This window comes from Cololabis saira, chromosome 6, assembly GCF_033807715.1.
Source record: "Cololabis saira isolate AMF1-May2022 chromosome 6, fColSai1.1, whole genome shotgun sequence".
In the NCBI taxonomy this organism is placed as follows: domain Eukaryota; kingdom Metazoa; phylum Chordata; class Actinopteri; order Beloniformes; family Belonidae; genus Cololabis; species Cololabis saira.
In genome coordinates, this window is record NC_084592.1 from 7,373,700 (window position 1) to 7,393,262 (window position 19,563).

Genomic DNA, 19,563 nt, shown 5'->3' on the forward strand with positions numbered 1-19,563 from the left:
ATACAAGAAAACATTGACGGTGGCCAAACAAATTGTAAACACAGGTGTCACTCATGACATGTTTCTGTCTCATAATGTGACGTTCTGAAGCCTAAATGTCCGTTTCCCTCCGTTTACAAGCAAACATGAAAACTGGTTTTTTGCAAATCTCCACTTTGGCCGGAGTTTTCAGAAATGATGATTTTTGGAGACTTTGAGCTTCGTTTTCGTGTAAACGAACGGACAAAACGCATGAAAACACCACCGTTTTTGCTACGTGTAAACAGGGCTTTAATTCTTCCAATTGTTTGTCATTCCACTGATGATCTCAGAAGAAAATAAGTCAAATCTAAAATTTGAGGTGAAGAAATGTTATAATTGACTAAAACATAATCGATAAAAAAAATAATCAAAGAGGCAGAGATTGAATTTTCAGATGTGTTTTTGTTTGTTTAAAAAAAAAAATATCAAATATAATAGAAGTATGCTGAGGAGCAACGTTTGGCCCCTCTTGGAGTATGAAAGTAACTTTCGTGAGAAGCTCAACTGATGACAACATTGTTTGAAATCAATTTGAAAGAAAAACCCCTTTGTATCCCTCTTAACTCAGAGGATTTTCAAGTATTACTAAAGCAAAAAAAATCTAAAAAAATCAAGGATTCTTACTTTTACCTCATGTTTAAGTCAAAAATATGGCCAACAGTTTAATAAAAGACGGATCTTGTTTTATTTGCATCCTTTATCACTCACAGGGGGCGTAGAACATGACCACGGCTGCGGGATGCTCCTCCAAGAAAGTGTCAAAGGAATCATCGGTCAGGTGGAAGACGGGGGAGTCCGTCTCCGACCACGGCACTTCGGGAGTCTTCGGCGTCGGCGGCTGGGGGCTGAAACCGGAAGATAAACACAACCCAGGCCACAGACATCAGAAACACTTTATAAAATCAGACCAAATCCATTTGGTCTGTATTCTATTTGACAAAAAAAACCAACATTAACTCTGTACAATCAGATGCAGCTGTGGCTTATTCTCCACCCAACATGTCCCAAACACACATGCGTGTGGAGCAAAGCAGCCCCACCTCGATGACAACACACACTCCTGCCACGCCAACAACCAGTGGACAGAGATGTGAACAGCACACTTACACTTACACACAAGCAGCCGCTCAAAAAAGGAGAAAAGCATCTCTTATGCAACCTTTATTCATCATCACATAAACCGGCCAGGGCCAATGAACTAAAGACACACAAGGTTGGACAGAATTGTGCAACTAAAGTGTCTTAAGAATTCCCATCTGGCTATGTCATCTCTGAGATATGATCAGGTCCAGGAATATTTCATCATATCGCACATTATTATCTTAGCTGTTCACCAAACCATCTGGTATTGGAGAAACGATCGGCTTGAACAGAGGAAGGCTTTGAGAATGTCAGCTATTCGTTTCTTTAAAGTGTAGAACTCTTTCAAAATGAAATTGTTAAATTGATTCAGATTGGTTTAAAGTTGTGAGCCGCTACAGTACCTCTTTAATTCTTCAGTGGGTGAGCGGCTAACAGGTCTGGAGTTGATTTCAAGTGCCACATTCGCACTCAAAAACTAAATCTAACTGGTACATTATGAACACAAAGCACTCTGGGAATCTTTTAAGCACTGTTTCTCCAGCTTTTTTCTCCCCTCATCTTCAGCATCTCTACTAGATGGGGGAAAAAAAAAAGAAAACTGTTGCTGCCAGCCACAACAAGAAGCCCTTGATGCAAATAAAAACAGCTCATAATTAGGTGGCAAAAAGAAACCGAATCCATCAGAGAAAGTGGGAATGGTAGGATAGAAGACAGCGTGGTGCGTTCTGAGGAAGAACCAGGACTTCCACAGGAGACAGTAGTGGAAGATAAAAGCCAAACGCGTCGAGACAGTGAATACAGAGTTAATCACAAAATGAAAATCCCCCTGAAGAGTCAGGCCAAATTATTCTGCATTATTCTATGCACGGTTGAAACAAGATCAATCTTTTTCAGAAAAAGAAAATAAGGCTCAAAATATTTGGAGAGTACACTTGAAGGCAGTTTGATAGCACAGACTATAAAAAAACCCAAACAAAAAACCCAAAAGAGAACAATGACCAGCAGCAGCTGCAGTGAAGCCCTGGCAGAGCATCACAGGAGGAAACCCATTCTCTGGTGATGTTAATACGTTCCAACCTGTCTCATTCACACTAATCCTCATTCATTACTTCTTATAGCTCATTTAGATAATAATAAATATCTGTCTGCTCTGCTCTCAACCCATGCAGAGTTACGGATCTGGAAAACGTACACAGGCTTGTGTGCAGTCCTCTCAAGAGCTACCAGATGTTAACTCCCAGGTGACACATGTTCACTGAACGTTGAGACAGGAACCCAATAACTCACGTCACAGAAAGCAGGAAGCACCAATAAGCAAAAGACAGACAATAAGAGCACTGAGCAATCCGGATTACCTTAACTTTTAGTTTAACCCACCACAAAACACGTTTGTCCACTATGACTTCTGTCTTTCCCACAGTTGAGCTACAGTAAGTTAAAGAAGCATCAGCATGACTCCAACACAATCAGGAGTCCACACACTTCTCAGGCCACGTTTCCACATAGCTGGGTATTTACAAAAACGGATATTTCCCCCTCTACGTTTTGAGTAGGCAGGAGAAAAATAAAAATAATATTTTAGAGATTTTTTTTTTCACTATGCACTTTGAGAAAAAAGTCGAAATGTTGAGAAAAAACTCAAAATGTTGAGAAAAGTCAATTTTTTTTAAAGTCAAAATGTTGAGAAAAAAGTCAAAATGTTGAGGAAAAAGTCAAAATGTTGAGGAAAAAGTCAAATTGTTGAGGAAAAAGTCAAAATTTCGAGAAAAAAGTCAAAATTTCGAGAAAAAAGGCAAAGTTTCGACTTTATTCTTGAAATTGTATTTCAACATCAATCTCGACATTTCAACTATTTTCTCGACATTTTGACTTTTTTCTCGAAGTGCATAATGAAAAAAAAATCTTCCTCCTCAAATATTTTTTCTCCTGCATGGCCCTGATACTCCGTAAAAATCTTCATTAACAGAAATGTTGAAATGTAATATTTATTCTACATTAGAATATAAAACAAGTAAAATACAAGAAAATATTGACATTAGCCAAACAAATTGTAAACAGGTCGCACACATGGTGACGTTTCTGTCTCATAATGTGACGTTCTGAAGCCTAAATGTCCGTTTCTCTCTGTTTACAAGCAAACGTGAAGACTGAGTTTTTGCAAATCTCCACTTTGGCCGGAGTTTTCAGAAATGATGGTCAAAACGCATGAAAACACCACATTTTTTAACTACGTGTAAGCGGGGCCTCAGAATGTCCCTGAGTGGCAGCAACACACCATAGGATATACTCAGGGGTGATAGTAAAAAAAAATCCTGAGCCTGAACTTTTTTTCCCTGGGAGGTAAGCGAGCCCCTAAGCCAAGATATATGCCCCGATCAACACAATTGTCATTTTTGTCCTCTTAAAGTGTAAGTCTGGTGTAAATTGACCCATGGTCCTGTTGTTCAAGCTCACCACATGCAGCCCATAGAAAACAGAACGAAACACATTTATTTTGGTGATTTCGGTTGACAGCCTGGAGCCTGGTGACGCGAGGCTAGAATCCATCTGATTGGCCAAAACCCAAGACCACCCCCTACACTATTACCGATTGGCTTAAGTATGGCTACTGGTGTGGTTTTGAGTGAAAGCGTGTCCCCGATCTACGCGTAGATGCTGGGCGGTATGACCAAAAATTTATATCACGGTTTCACGGTAAATCAGGTTTTTTTTTTTTTTTTCATGCACAACTGGGTGTTAACCACATTTTCTAATGATTTGGAAAGGAATTGCTGCAGTAAATTGGCTTAGAATGACCTATTTTACTGTCATGAGGAGCAAATATTGTAGAAAAACATTAATGTCCACACTAGTATAAATACAGGTTTGCATGGCCTCACAAAATGATGCCGTTTACAATGAGGTGGCAGCACTTATGATTCTAATGTAGGGCTGAACGATTTTTGAAAATAATCTAATTGTGATTTTTTTCCTCAATATTACGATTGCGATTTAAGTGAAAATTTACTTGAAACAGGTGAAAATTGTCAAATAAGTTGTTTTTCTGGTGTTATTTTTCTGGTGATGACTCTAAATGTTGAAATAGCAGTAAAACCACATTCATTGATGAAATGACATAAGGCACTGATTCTTAACCATAGGGCCGCGGCCCACACTTGGGCCGCGAGCGCCATCTAGTGGGCCGCGAAAAAAAATTCAGTTTTGTACGTGTGGGCCGCAGGGGCCGCCGGACTGCATAGCAACTCCCGACCAAATGAGGAGAAGAAGACTCAGTTAGCTGTACGTGTAATAGTAAGAGAAATGGTGTGTATTTATAGAGAAAATCCTTCATTTTGCACAGAGTACGTTTAGATCCGCCACGATCAGGGATCGATTACTTGGGTCTGCGCCCAGAGCGAGCGAGTGCGGCGTGTTCATTCATCCCGACGCGTCCCCGCGGCCGGGGAGGTTGGTGCCGCTCGGGCGGCTCCGTTGTTACTGCTGAAGGATTGTACATGTAGATGTGTGGGCTGGACTGTTGTTCGGGCTGCAAAAGCATCGGAAAGTAACACGGCTGCAGCGGCCAGAGAGCTGCGGGCTCGTCCTCGTCACAGCTGATCAGGCTCGGATGAAATCCGACACGCGCAGTCCTGACAACTTATTAATGTAAATAAAACTTAGTAAGTTACTTAGTAAGTAATTAGCTTGACTTTTACAGAGATGAGAAGCCTAACAGGTGGAAAGGAAAGTTCAACCCAGAATGGACAAATTCATCCTGTTCAGTCTTCCCACTGGGACAAAACCAGTGTCTCATACGTTCAGAGACCGTGGCGTTCAAAGTGCGAAAGTGAAACGCCACTGAAACAAAACACAAAGTTTTTCATCAAACATATCCACTCAAGTCTGAACTGAAGTCACAGAAAATAAACTGACCATCTTAAAACATCCATATTTGGGTCCAGATACAGCTGTGAAGCAGCTTTCTCCACAATGAACAGAATTAAAACTAAATATCGTTCCAGGCTCACCAATGAGCACCTTCACATGTGCATGAGAACCTGACCATCCAGCCCAGATTTAAGTTCTGGCAAGAGAAATTAGAGCTCAGTTATCTCACTGAACGACAGAAAGTGGGGGCATAAGATTAAGGGGAAAAAAGAAAAACTGCAAAACTGTTCAATTGTTAAGATGTGTTTATATGCATTTATTATAAAAATGTGTTGAGACAAGTAACAAAGAAAAGGGGAAATTCAAACTGCTGGTAAAGAAATAAAATAAGATAGCATTTGAAAAATAAAATAAAATGTATTTTATTTTTAAGAGAAAAAAATATGTGTAATTCAAGTTACACATGTTAAGTGGCAAATATGTACTTTTTTAATATAACAGTCAGATGCAGATGTTGATACAACTATGAGGCTACTTGAATATATATATATATATATATATATATATATATATATATATATATATATTTATTATGATGTTCTGGACCTTCGCTTGAGAAGAATTTCTCTAAATGGACCTCTTAAAGTTGAATACCCCTGCTATACAGTGTTAATATTTAATGGGCCCCGGGCCACTCTGTACTGAAAAAATTGGGCCCCAAGATCAGAAAGGTTAAGAACCCCTGACATAAGGGATGGAAAGGAGGGATGGCAGTTTTACAGGGGGGATGATTTGGACCGTTTTTATTTCAGGGGGGGATGATTTGGACCGTTTTTATTTCAGGGAGGAGGATTTGGACCGTTTTTATTTCAGGGAGGAGGATTTGGACCGTTTTTATTTCAGGGGGGATGATTTGGACCGTTTTTATTTCAGGGGGGGATGATTTGGACCGTTTTTATTTCAGGGGGGATGATTTGGACCGTTTTTATTTCAGGGGGGATGATTTGGACCGTTTTTATTTCAGTGGGGGGGGGGGTGATTTGGACCGTTTTAATTTCAGGGGGGGGTGCCATCACATCGCCCCTCAACTAGAGTACTGCTCACACGGAACTCAGAACTTCTTCATAAATAACTCAAAAATCCCAGAGAGAAAAAAAACACCAGCAAACTAACTAACAAACAAACCAATAAAGCTCTGAGTTAACAAAACGTACCAGCAATGAATAACTCGCAGCCCCGCTGTTTTAACTTCTCCTCCTCATCAGCTGATGGACTGCAGGTGTGGTCTAAGGCTGATTTATGGTTCCGCGTTACACCAACGCAGGCCATACGCTGTAGTTTACGCGAAATACGGCGTACCCTACGGCGAAAGCTCCGCGTCGATTTAACGCGGAACCATAAATCAGTCTTCACAGCGCCCGGCTCGTACTCTTCGCCGCGCGCAGCTCTCGCCGACTCCGCGCTCATATATTTAATACATTTATAAAGCCCATATATTTATAAAGCCTCACTTGGCCGAGCCCTAACGCTGAGGCCATGGTAGATTTAGGTTACACGCGGACACGCGGCACTGTTGACTTTTCCTTGCCGGCTCTGCTCACTGGCTAAACAGTCCCCACACAAACAGTGTCCAGCGGCGCTACGTTCCGCCGCGCCGCGCGGCGTTCCCAACGTTGTGTGCGCTACTCACCGGTATTACGGTATATAAAAAATGAATATCATAAGAAAAATAAACGGCAAACCTGATTTTTTTTTTTTTTTCTTGCAAACACCTCGGTATGCCGGAAATCCGGCGTGACGCCGGAGCGCTATCACCCCTGATATACTGTAGACGTGTTTGTGACGCACAAATACAGAATGGCCGCAGAACTCTCTCCACACTTTCCTCCATCATACATGCTCTGGTTCTGATGAGCAGCAGAGAAGTGAAGCATTTCTAAACAATAAGAAAAGCCTTCAAACCTCAGATTGTGCACTCTCGCCTGAGCCACTTGTTAGCTCCATGACTCATCCATCATTTTAACTTAGTTAAGTTCCTTTTCCACAGAAGGGTAAAATCCCTGCGTCACTTCAAACCGTGCAAAAAGGTTCTCAGCGTTGATCAGACATGTGCTTCTGCCACTGGAACAAAAACGCAGATCCTGTGTTGCAGAATACACCCGTGTGCTCGATTCATGTGCACTTTGAGAAACTGTCCATTAGCTTTTGTGCTAGCGATTCTTTATGTTGGTGGTGAGCATCACTCCTAAGAATATCACTTCAAAAATAAAGCATTGGCTACAGCCTAAAAGAGAAGGTTTTAATGCGCTCAGGTTGCCTTAGGCAAGATAATGCATCAGTCCAGGCTTTTACGTGCACTAATCCTGCAGGATTGCACACTAAATAATGTGGCTCAGCTTTAATTCCACAAAAACAAAGTCTTTAATTGAATGCCTCAAATCATGCCAATCCAGGCATATTCCCCCCCATTATGTTTCTCTAGTCACTCTCACATGGAAGACCACTCAAGACCCTTTGATTCAAATCCAGTTCACCTCTTTTTGAGGGTCTCGGTGCAATTGTTTTGGTCCCCTTCCAAGTGTAATTACGGTGTTCAGATGAAACAAAACGTTTTTTAAGCACATCAGATCCTACGGGTGTGAAAGCACCATTAAATTAAAACAAAGTCCTCATTGTAAACAGATATTATATATAAAACAGACAGGAATAAAAAAACATGCATCAGTGTCCAGATAGCGTGGGATATCCCTGTCCTTTTAAAACTCCATTTAAAACTCAGTCAGGGTTCAGCAGGGACTCAAGGAAGATTTAGAATGACAATTTTACAAAACATGTGCCTCCTATAACCACTTCTCAGCCCAATTATTGCCTTGACACCAGACTAGAATAATTCAAGATCACTATAAAGTACAGTTCAGACCAAACGTTTGGACACACCTTCTCATTCAAATAAATGGGGAAGTGTGTCCAAACTTTTGGTCTGTACTGTACATGTTGATGCAAATCAAGAACAATGACTTGATACAAAGAAAAAAAAGATGATTAAGTGAAAAAGAGGTCAAGAACTAAAAGGAGAATCTTATCTTCTTATCAAAAGGTGGGAGACAACGTTGGGAAAGAAACTGGGGGGAGTGATTGAGAAAAACTAAATTTAACTGGTACATTATGAACACAACAGAGCATTCTGGGAATCTTAAGCACTGTTTTTCCAGCTTTTTTCTCCCCTCATCTTCAGCATCTCTACTAGATGGGGGAAAAAAAAGTAAAAGGAAAAAGAACATCCTCCACAGTCCTCTCGATGGCCTCGGGGGGCTGGTTCTCCATCTTTTTGAAATATGAAACACATTCATTTGCAAATGAATGATCTAAATGTAGCCACTCTGGATCAATCCAGTCAAATGCAAGCACTGTGTTCTTTTCAGAGAATGAGATGGGCAATAAGACTAAAAACCTGTTAGTTTAACTCAAGGGCAGCACTGTTGATCACATTTTTAAATTGGTACAATTAAGCGTAATTATTCTCAGTATTATCATTCAGTTAAAACAAAGCAATTATGCAGACATGCCCGCCTTACATCCTCTTTTAAAGGGCTGGGGATCGATTCAAATGTGAATAATCGATTCAATTCCGATTCTTAAGATTCAGAATCGATTATCAAGATTTGATTCGATTCCGATATTGATTTGGGTTAGTGTTATTAAAACTGTTTTTTGAGCTGTTGCATGAATTATATGACTGTAGTTATGCAACATATTAATACTAGTATTATATTGAGATTAAACAGCAAGTATTGCAGCTAATGATGCTGTAAGGACCAATCAGCTCCCAGAATGCTGATAGAACTGCAAACAGAAACATCGTGGGGCAGAATTATCAAACAGAGACGAATGAAATCGCTTTTATTTTTTCCCACATTCCGTTTGAATTTTTTCCATTTTTGGTCTATTTAGGTTTTTAATTTTTGAGAATTTGGTTTTCAGCATTTTATGCAAATGTAACTCCATTACAGTATATAAAGTAATGAAATATAGACAATTGGAAAAGCTGACCTTCCAACTAAAAACACAACGGGCCATATTTTATAAGATTTGGAAAAACTAGATTGTATTTATCACCCCCATGAGAGCAGATTTTGTTTGATTTCACTGGTACTATGTAACTCGTTGATTTGACCTTGACTAGGTTTTGTGATTGGTTCCACAGCAGCAGCGGCAGGTGACCCACTGATTTCTGTTCATAGTTCATGTAAACGTTCATTTTTGTGAATTAAACTAGCAAAACTGGAAGGACATTCATTTTCATTCGATTGAGTGTTGCTGTATCGTTTTATAGACTTGTCCTTTCCAAATAAAGAAACAATAAAAACAAAAAAATAGACTTTATGCAATTTATGCAATTATAACTGAAAGCTTTAATGTTTTCATACCTTTGTATTTAAAAAGGCAAAAACATGGCACCAGTTATTCTTGTGTCCAACAAAAAAAATATTTTTTGAGCAAAAATAAAAAAATACCAAAAGTTGTAATGATGAAAAAAAAATAAAAAATAATAAAAATAAAATATAAATAAATAAAAAAAATAAAAAAATTGATCTTTTAATCAAATCGATTTTTAGGAATCAATACGAGAATCAATTTAGAATCGGAAAATTAATTTTTCCAACACAAGCCTAGAGCTGAGATACATCTTGTGCCCGTCTGGCTGGGTTTCCTGTGATCTCTGTGTCCCTCTGGCTGCAGCCTTGTAGCCGGTACGGGCTTTTCTGTCCGCTACAGACGCGCAGTTAAAGCAGACAGTTAAAGCAGACACTGAGTCAAAGTGAGAAGGAAAAAGGAGAGAACAAAAAGGTGTGTATACTAATGAGACGGTGTCTGGGTAAATCAGTGAGTAGAGACAAGACAAGGTCTGAGGAAGAGCAGAGTAAAGGAACAAGGTGAGGCCAGGCACTGAAGGATAGAGCAGCCTGCCTCTTTTCTTTCTTTTAACACAAAAGTTTATATGTTAGACATTTGGAAAATCTAGAGGGGGCTACTTAAAAAACAAAACAAAACTCGTGCCACCCAATGGAGAAAAAGACTTAAGAATTGATGAATAAAAGTCAGAGATGAGGAGCGTACTCACTTCTTCATCCAGTCTGCGATATCCTTGGCTGTAGCGCCGTAGTTTTCATAGTGATGAAGGAACTTTCCTTTCCTAAAAGACAAAATATCAAGAATGTGCTGATCTTGAACTGAGTCAGCAAAGAAATGAAAACAATAATAACCTTGTATACTTGTCAGTAGGATCAGTCATTAAAAAAAAAAAACAATTCACCATAGCTATACATTTCAACCACCTTTTTTATTTGAAGGAATAAAAACACCCCAAAAAAAAAAAAACATCACCAACAGTATTTAAAAGTGGATCTCAGGATCTTGTAGCTTGTTTTTTGAGGATAATTAAACTTTACTAATCATGAAATTACAATAGTGAGTACAAACTTACCAAACCTGTTAAATCAGACATGAAGACTGCAAATAAAGTTTACCATTCTCTATGACCAAATGAAGGCTGTGAAGTGACATGGTGACGCATCAGTGTCAATAGTTACCAGCTTCTTTTTCTCATTGACTACGTTTACTGTACATTCAGTCAAAATTGGGGTTAAGTTAAGTTCCTGTTACTGAAACATTGGGAATAATCTGTTTCCATGCGTGAGCAAACAGGGTTATCCCTGTTTACATGGTAATTAATCATTTGGGATATCTGGATCAAACCAGCGACGCATGGAGAACGTCATGACGCAATTCCCGTCATTTCCACTTCTTCTTCTTCCTGTATCCAAATTCAAAACAACAACAATAACAGCAGCACGGTGGATAATCAACAGCCCAGTAGAAGTGGTTTTGTTTCTTGTCCCTGTAGTTCTCCTTTTCCAGCGTCTTCCAGCGGAGCTTGATCTGGTCTGGCGTTCCTACAAATGCTGCTTCGCGTAACTATTCGCTCACCTTCTTGTAAATCTCACTTACCGGTACTTTCTACCGTCTACAAATGACAAAATGTTCATATCCTTCATTACATTTATGAAGTGATTAGTCTCCTCCTGGTCTTGTGTTTCTCCGTGTTTATAAGAACTTCCTGGACACAAAAGACCAGGATTCCTTGTGAAAAGAACATGTGCAGAAAAAAAAATTCCTGTTCCTTTTGATGGGGATATTCCGTTAGGCATTTACATGACCAAATATTTGGGTTAGAAAAGGAGTAACCCAGGGGTTATATTCGGGTTTTTAAAAACCGGAATATGAGCAAATTCCGGTTATTTAAAGCGGTTATTGGTGTTTACATGGCCGTGCAACCGGGTTATTGATAATATTCCGGTTAGAAAAGAGATATTGATGCATGGAAACGTAGTCATTGTATGTGTTTAACTCAACTCTTGGACACTCAGATTCCTTAATCTGCAGGACTGAAAACGGAAGACCTTGAAAAATGGTTCTTCCAGCGGGTGCAACGGTGAGATAAGTCCAGCGGTGCTGATGCTGATGTAGCGGGCAGTGATTAGCTGCTGTTTATCAGTGAGGGCTCATTACTGAGGCCGGTGGGCAGCGACGGTCATTAGATCGCCCTGCGTTGACACTAATGTGCTTCCGGCTAACAGTTCTGCTGCACACCAGTGCTCACGTACGCTACAAACACCAGCACGGGAGAGGGTAGTGTCCATGTACAGGAACACACTATCACTAAGCACACAGACACTCAATCAGTACCGGCCTAATTGATAGGCCAGGCTGTAATAAAAGTGTTTAATATGTAAAATAGGGATAATAAAGCCTGTCCAGCAGAAATAAGCAGTACAGCAAACTGACATCGCATTAATCTCATAGTTACAAAGCATTAAGGGGCTCATCCCCACATCATCTCTCCTTTGTTGTGTGTGTTATTTATGTTTTTATAGCACCCTCTCTCCTCCTCTTTTCATGTCTATCTGGACTACTGTCACTGAATGAAGTATGTGACAGAGATATCCTGTAAGAACAACAACAAGAAACACGACTAGAGATCAGAGAAGAGCTGCAGGACACCGGCGGAAACACAGAGGCCGCTCCGAGAGGCTGCAAACCCATCCATCACCTCTCACGACTGATGTGTGTGTGGCTGCAAGATGTGACTGTTTGCCAGGCTTGATGCATATTCAGAGAGTTTGCCTGAAATCCATTAAGACCAGAGGTGTCAAGTAACGAAGTACAAATACTTTGTTACCTTAAATTTTGGTTATCTATACTTCACTGGAGTAATTATTTTTCAGATGACTTTTTACTTTTACTCCTTACATTTTCACACAATTATCTGTACTTTTTACTCTTTACTTTTTAAAAACAGCCTCGTTACTCTTATTTCATTTCGGGTTTTAAAAAAAAACTATCCAGTTAAATTGCTCCATCCGGATAGAGTGAATTTGGTTGTGGTTGTTTCAGATGTTCTTGTCCAGTTTTGTTCTTACATCCGTTCCCTCAGATTCCTGCAACTAAACTTGGATGTACATTCCAATAAAGGTTAGGATAAATGATAACATGCCTCTGAAGTTTGACTTTTTGCACCATTACAATACTTATAGGCAACTAGTCATCATATCTCCTGCTCTCTGAAACACATGTTAATGCTCAATAGTACACATATATGGATCTTTAATATATTTGCATTATACTAAGATACATTCATTTTCAATGGCTTTTGTTCTTAATGGCTTTTTCCCCCATTACTTTTACTTTTACTTTCATACTTTAAGTAGTTTTGAAACCAGTACTTTTATACTTTTACTTGAGTGAAAAACTTGAGTTGATACTTCAACTTCTACAGGAGTATTTTTAAACTCTAGTATATATACACTTCTACCTGAGTAATCAATGTGAATACTGAAGACACCTCTGATTAAGACATTTTTAATGTGCGGCATATATAAATGTATCTCAAACATTCAAAAAGAAATCCACCCAAAAAGTGCAAGTTTATATCACACGCCTGTTTGGAACATGACACGCTCATAAACGTTGGCTCGTTTCGAGTCTTAAAGTAAGTTTTACAAAGAAAACTGAGGCTGTGATAAGATGGCACATGTGGTTTAGATGTGAAACTTTTTAACTCAGAAAACAAACTGGCTCCTCATCTGGCAAAGCCAAACACAAATAAGCTTACATTTCTAGCGGGGACCACAGGACGACCTATTCATTTATCTATTTTTAATGAACCAAAAGCTTTGATCCGTTCAAAGATACGCAAAATGATTAAAGATATTACGATAAACTGAAAACGTATCCTAAAGTTTAGTTTCCCCCAAGATTTTTTTTCCTTTTTAAAACACGAGTAGCTAAGCACATAAAACATTTCCTAAATCAATCCTTTCTTAACTTTAAAGAAAGTAAAAAGCAAGTAAGGGCATGTTGCTTGCTTGGTGCTCAGTAATGTCCCTGTCACAGCGTGCAAGTGCTTCTTGTAGCAGCTAAGCATCCTTGAATTTCTGTATTCATCATTTCTTAAGGCCATTCAGCAGGTTATGCTCTTTTTCATTGTTCTTAGAACAATAAGGACAATGGTTGTGTTACATACCGTACTTGACTATTTGCTGTAACAGAAACCAGGTTTAAGGTACCCAAACCTTTGCAAACCCCTATATATTTTCTTCTCTAACCGATGCAGCCCAGTTAAATGGGTCTAACTTCTTTCTGTGATTCTGAAACAGAATCCGAAAAGTTTCTTTCACACTGCAAAAACTCAAAATCTTTCCAAGAATATTTGTCTTATTTCTAGTTAAAATGTCTCATTTATAGTCAAAAAAATCTCATTACACTTAAAACAAGAGTAATTACCAGAAAAATAACTTATTTGACAATTTTTACCTGTTTAAATGAAATTTTCACTTGAAATAAGTAGAAAAAAATCTGCCAGTGGAACAAGATTTATCTTCTCATTACAAGCAAAAAAATATTGTTCCACTGGCAGAATTTATTTACTTATTTTAAGTGAAAATCTACTTGAAACAGGTGAAAATTGTCAAATAATAAGTTATTTTTCTGGTAATGACACTTGTTTTAAGTGTAATGAGATTTGTTTGACTAAAAATGAGACATTTTAACTAGAAATAAGACAAATATTCTTGTTAAGATTTAGAGTTTTTGCAATGCACTGCGTCTGGCAGGAACGGCATTAAACCTTTGCAAGGTGCAGCTCTGCTGCCATGGTGTCCATCGGCGTGGGAGAGGCCTCGACGGCGTTTTCCATTTGAACTGGCTCCTCTGATGTTCTGAGTCTTGAAGTGAGGGATGAGCAGAGAGAGACTGACGACATGAATCAACTCACTCAAAGTAGCAGAAGGTCGGGTAGCCTTTGACGGTGTACTCCTGCTTCAGGCCGTCAAACTCAGCCGGGTGCACGTTCATTCCTGCCAATACCTGAACAAAAAGGATGAGATGCATAGATAGATTGATAAAAAAGGGAAATATGTGATAGCAGAAAGAATTAGAAAGGACATTAGTCAACAAAGAAGGTTAGTCATCATAAAGGGCTACCGCCTAAAAAAAAAAACAACTAACATATAAAAGGAATTTACACTGTTAAACAACATAAGTTTAAATAACAGGAAGGGAGAACTTTAGGAGCTGTGGTTGGGGAGGAAGAAATCTCATCTTTCCATCAACAGGTTGGTAGTTAAATGACCAGCTTCAATCCTCGGCTTCATCACTCCACGTGTCCAAGTATTCTTGAACAGGACAGGTTGGTTTGTTGGTGTGTTTGCTCAAGTGTGTTAATTATCTTCTTGTTCATTTCTCTACCATCATCCTCGTATTCTCTCCCTACCCTTGAGAAGAATTGTTCCTACAGTAAAACATTTGTCTCGTGAGTTGATCTCATACAACTTAATCCAACTTCACCACCATGAGGAGGACAATTTGAAAAATAAGCAGCTCAGGAAGTTTAGGTAAAAAAAAGTTTAGGGCTGTCAAAGTTAACTTAACGTCCTCTTAACGCACGATAAAAGGATAAAAAAAAAACCCAAAAACGTGCATTATATAATTTCTGGTGGTCGACGGCACCCGTAAATCGAGGAAAAGTATGGTGAATACTGCGTGAACCTTTTTGAAAAGCGAGGAAAGATGGAGAATGGAAAGGGAGTTTTGCACAGCAAATTCATTTTCAAAAAGATGTAGACGGTTCGCTGGAGTTAATTGCATGTCCTGTCGATTTGAAATGAATTACCATCGAAGTACATCGAGTCTCAAATACACTTGCAGCCAAACACACGACCGATGCAGAGAGCAAACCCCCCCCGTCAAAATCAGACAACGCAGGATTGCAGGAATGGAAAATGTAACTGACCAATGCACTTCTAGTACAATGTTTGTGATGCATATGGTTCATTGTTTTACATTGAGCTGCTTAAAAAAAACAAGGAATCTTAAGTTAGTCTTTACAAGTGTAAAGTTGGGACTACATTGTGTTTGTATTTATGAAGGAATGTTACATTCAGGTCAAAAGCTTTTTTTTGTGGAATGTTGATTAAACATTGGCATAAAGCAGCATATTTGCCCTTTCTCATGTTAACAGTATTAAAAACATTAAAAAAGTACTTTAAGGTAATTTAGAACAGCAAAAAATGTGTGAATAAATATGCGATTAATCGTGAGTTAACTATGGACAACCTGCGATTAAAAAAAAGTATCGTTTGACAGCCCTAGTAAAAACATTTCGGCAACACGGATGAACTTCTATATGGATTATGGAAATCGCAATGTTGAGGTGTGGGAAAGCAAAAGTCAAATCCAAATGAGATAGAGCAGAGAGGCCCCGAGCTCAGGAACGGCATGAAAGCCAGTGTTTCCACAACCCAGGTCTTTGGGGGCGACTGCCCGTCTCCCTGATTCCACACAGCAACGGCTCTCCATCGCTTCACCAACAAAGATCTGTTAATGACCTGCTGATGTGAAACAGGTGTGTTGGAGCACAGAAATATCTAAAACACGCCGTGCAATTCCCCCGAGTGGCTGGATTGTGGAGCAACGTCTCAAAAAGTCTTTTTTTTCCTCTCAACTAACCATCAAGACGCATATTACTGTCACAACTCATTTCATCTGCAAACGATAGAAACAAAGTTCTTCCATATTACAGACTTGTAATGCAAGAAGACTTACGTATTTTCCTTTTGTTTCTGTGGCTGCTTGCTGAAAAATGGGCTGCATTCTCTTGCAAACCCCACACCCTGCAACAAACAACAAAAACGCCCAAGTTAAGTCCGTCGTAGGGATTTACAACCACTGCTCGATTCAGATTTCCAGTCAACTACCAGGATAGAGAGACAGATGGATACATGCTCATGTTGTAAATGTAAATCTGGTGTGAAAGACATTTACAGAAAATCCTTGGCATTAATAGCAACATCACCAGTATTTACTAGTCAGCAACAACAGGTGACAGTATAATGATTGCTGTCTAACTAAACTTTAAGTCAGTGAAATAATCTGTAATTGTATCATTTATATATTTAAGTTTCATTTTTAACATTTCAGGCTAATAATTAACTGTGAAAGTCTGCAGCTTCTTTTTCCATTTTCAGAAACTGAGCATCTACATCGGATATAAAGACACTACTTTGAGCCTTTACTATGTTCTATAAAACATACCAATTATCAAAAAGAACTCTAAACTTAATTTATTAACATAGAAAACACTCTTGTATAACCATCATGATGTTAATTACTGTACACATAATACTTTAATGTTTTTGGATCTGTATCTCAGTGCAGTTTTGACTGTACAGAACTACAAAACATGCTTGAGATTATTGATTTAGTCCAGCTATTATATTCCTGCTCTTCAAAAGGGATACTATATAAAGTAACTTCATACGAATAGTGTTTGGAAAAATGACCAAATGACATTTTCCCCAGTTCTGTGGTTAGTTATCTCACCACAAAAGGCTCAAGCCATCTTTCAAAATGACCATTAATTGCAGCAGATGTTTTCTTTATTCACAAAAAAAGAAAAAAAAGTAAATAAATCAAAAGAGCTTCATACAATGACGAGAAAACTGTCTTAGAGGCTTGTTGCCTAACTTGCTGGTAGCTGTAGTTTATTCCAGCTGTTATAGAGACAGTAAGGAGGAGACTCACAGGGGGCGTAGAACATCATGAGGACCGGCCTCTCCTCCTTCTTCAGCAGCTTTCTGAAGTCCTGCAGGAGTGAGAGACATTCAAGAGGATGAGGAAGAAGCTTTATATCTTATATGTATAAGACATCAAATAACTAAACACCATTAAGAAAAGATGTAAAGGATCACGTACAGTAGTTTATCCTCTATGTTAAGCAGAGAGATGTCTCAAACTGCAAGGTGCATTGTTTGTGTTTTCAGCTATGTGTTCAGGAAAAAGACTTTCTTCTACCAGAGGTTGAGAGAGACAGAGAGAGAGTGAGAGAGCAAGACAGACACACAGACAGTCAGAAAGAGAGACAGAGAGAGGGAAAGAGACAGAGACAAAAAGATATATATATATATATATATATATATATATATATATATATATATATATAGTATGCATGTGTTAGTTATTTAATGTTAAATATTTATTGTAATTGTATTAATATTTCATGTATTAATTGTATTGTAATTGTATGTATGCTTTTGGCAACAATGGTTACCATTCATGCCAATAAAACCAATTTGAATTGAATTGAGAAAGACAGAGACAAAAAAGAGAGAGAAAGAGACAGACACAGACAAAGAGACACAGACAGAGAGACAGAGGGATAGCAGCCCGTCCAGCAGCCTCTGCTCTTCATCTCCACCTTCACAGGCTCCACTACTTCCAAAATTACACATTCAGCACAATCCATTGTTGACACCTTCAACAACCTGAGATCAGGTTAGCCCACGATTAAATTAAAGGCTTTGTAGAAGGTGTTACTGTATTAGTGAGTGCTCAGCTGTCAGGCTGTGGGTGGAGGTGTTGAGCTGGCTGGATGAGAGCTGAGGAGAAGACGGGGCCGAGCTGCTACATCACATAGAGAAGCTCCCTGATGATAAACCCCCACATGTTGCTCTTATGGATTCAGCTTTGTTTTACAGAGGTGGACAATGCTCTGCCAGCTTCACCAACTAATCCAACTCAGACAGTGACTACGTTTCCATGTATCAATAACCCTTTTCTAACCGGAATATTAGCAATAACCCGGTTGCTCACGGCCATGTAAACACCATTAACCCTTTGAATAACTGGAATTTGCTCATATTCCGGTTTTTAAAAACCCGAATATGACCCCTGGGTTACTCCTTTTCTGACTGAATATTGGGTCATGTAAACGCCAAACGGAATATCCCCATCAAACGGAACAGGAATTTGTTTTCTGCACGTTCTTTTCACAAGGAATCCTGGTCTTTTGAGTCCAGGAAGTTCTTATAAACACGGAGAAACACAAGACCAGGAGGAGACTAATCACTTCATAAATGTAATGAAGGATATGAACATTTCTGCATTTGTAGACGGTAGAAAGTACCGGGATAGAGAAAGTTACAAAAAAGGTGAGCGAAAAGTTGCGTGAAGCAGCATTTGTAGGAACACCAGACCAGATCAAGCTCCGCTGGAAGACGCTGAAAAAGGAGAACTACAGGCCGAGAAACAAAACGGTACCAGCGGGTCCGATTATCCACCGTGCTGCTGTTATTGTTGTTGTTCTGGATTTGGATACAGGAAGAAGAAGTGGAAATGACGGGAATTGCGTCATGATGTTCTCCGTGCGTCGCTGGTTTGATCCAGATATCCCAAATGATTAATCACCATGTAAACAGGAATAACCCTGTTTGCTCACGCATGGAAACAGATTATTCCCAATGTTTCAGTAACCGGAATATTGACCTTAACCCCAATTTTGACTGCATGTAAACGTAGTCAGTGTGGCAGAAGCGAGACTCTGCCCGGCACCAACCACTAGTCATCACACTGACTGCGTATCAACTCTGATGATCTCCATTTCTGTCCAGCGCCAAAGAGGATTCCTCATGATTGAATCAAAACTTTACTTTGCCTGAGTCGGTACTTACACGTTCTGTTTCCACGTGGATAACGTCCTTGGCCTCGGGGTTCTCCTCCCACAGAGGAGGGCCCGACGGGTCTTTTAAAAATGCAACCATAGACTGAAGGAGGGAAAACAAAGAAGGGACAAGTCAGAATGATGAATCTGGGACGAGCGTGCCTAAACAAAGGTAACAGAATTACCCCTGTGGACAACAGGCCGGCTGGCAATGATTTATGTGTGTTTTGCCATGAACTTCTATCAAGTGCCACATGGAGGCAAGAGACGTTTCAGTAACTCTGAGTGTCGTGTGATGGGCGTAGTAATGCGTCCTGGAAATGTAAAGAGCTGTACGTCTGTGGCGACGACAGCAGGTGATACTTTATTCTGCTGGGGAATAACAATGATGCATGGACACAGGTGGAAACTTTAATCATCTTAAAGTTATTATTGGGAGGCCTTTGTAATATCTTTAATAGACACTTTTTGGTGTTTATACATCAGAAAAAAAGAAATGCAAATGACAATGAAAATAATTTGCAAATGACAAACGA

General features: G+C 39.3%; 1 protein-coding gene across 1 annotated transcript in view; it reads right to left on the reverse strand.

Annotated features, from left to right (window-relative positions):
* The window catches only part of pdia5 (protein disulfide isomerase family A, member 5), a 101,803-nt gene that overhangs the window by 34,374 nt on the left and 47,866 nt on the right, over window positions 1–19,563 (reverse strand). The window contains exons 7-12 of the mRNA XM_061723158.1: window positions 19,038–19,130; window positions 17,113–17,173; window positions 16,135–16,202; window positions 14,306–14,397; window positions 10,094–10,165; window positions 730–866 (exon numbers count right to left, since the gene is read on the reverse strand). Coding sequence (XP_061579142.1) covers window positions 730–866; window positions 10,094–10,165; window positions 14,306–14,397; window positions 16,135–16,202; window positions 17,113–17,173; window positions 19,038–19,130 — 523 coding nt within the window. The remainder of the gene's footprint in view (window positions 1–729; window positions 867–10,093; window positions 10,166–14,305; window positions 14,398–16,134; window positions 16,203–17,112; window positions 17,174–19,037; window positions 19,131–19,563) is intronic.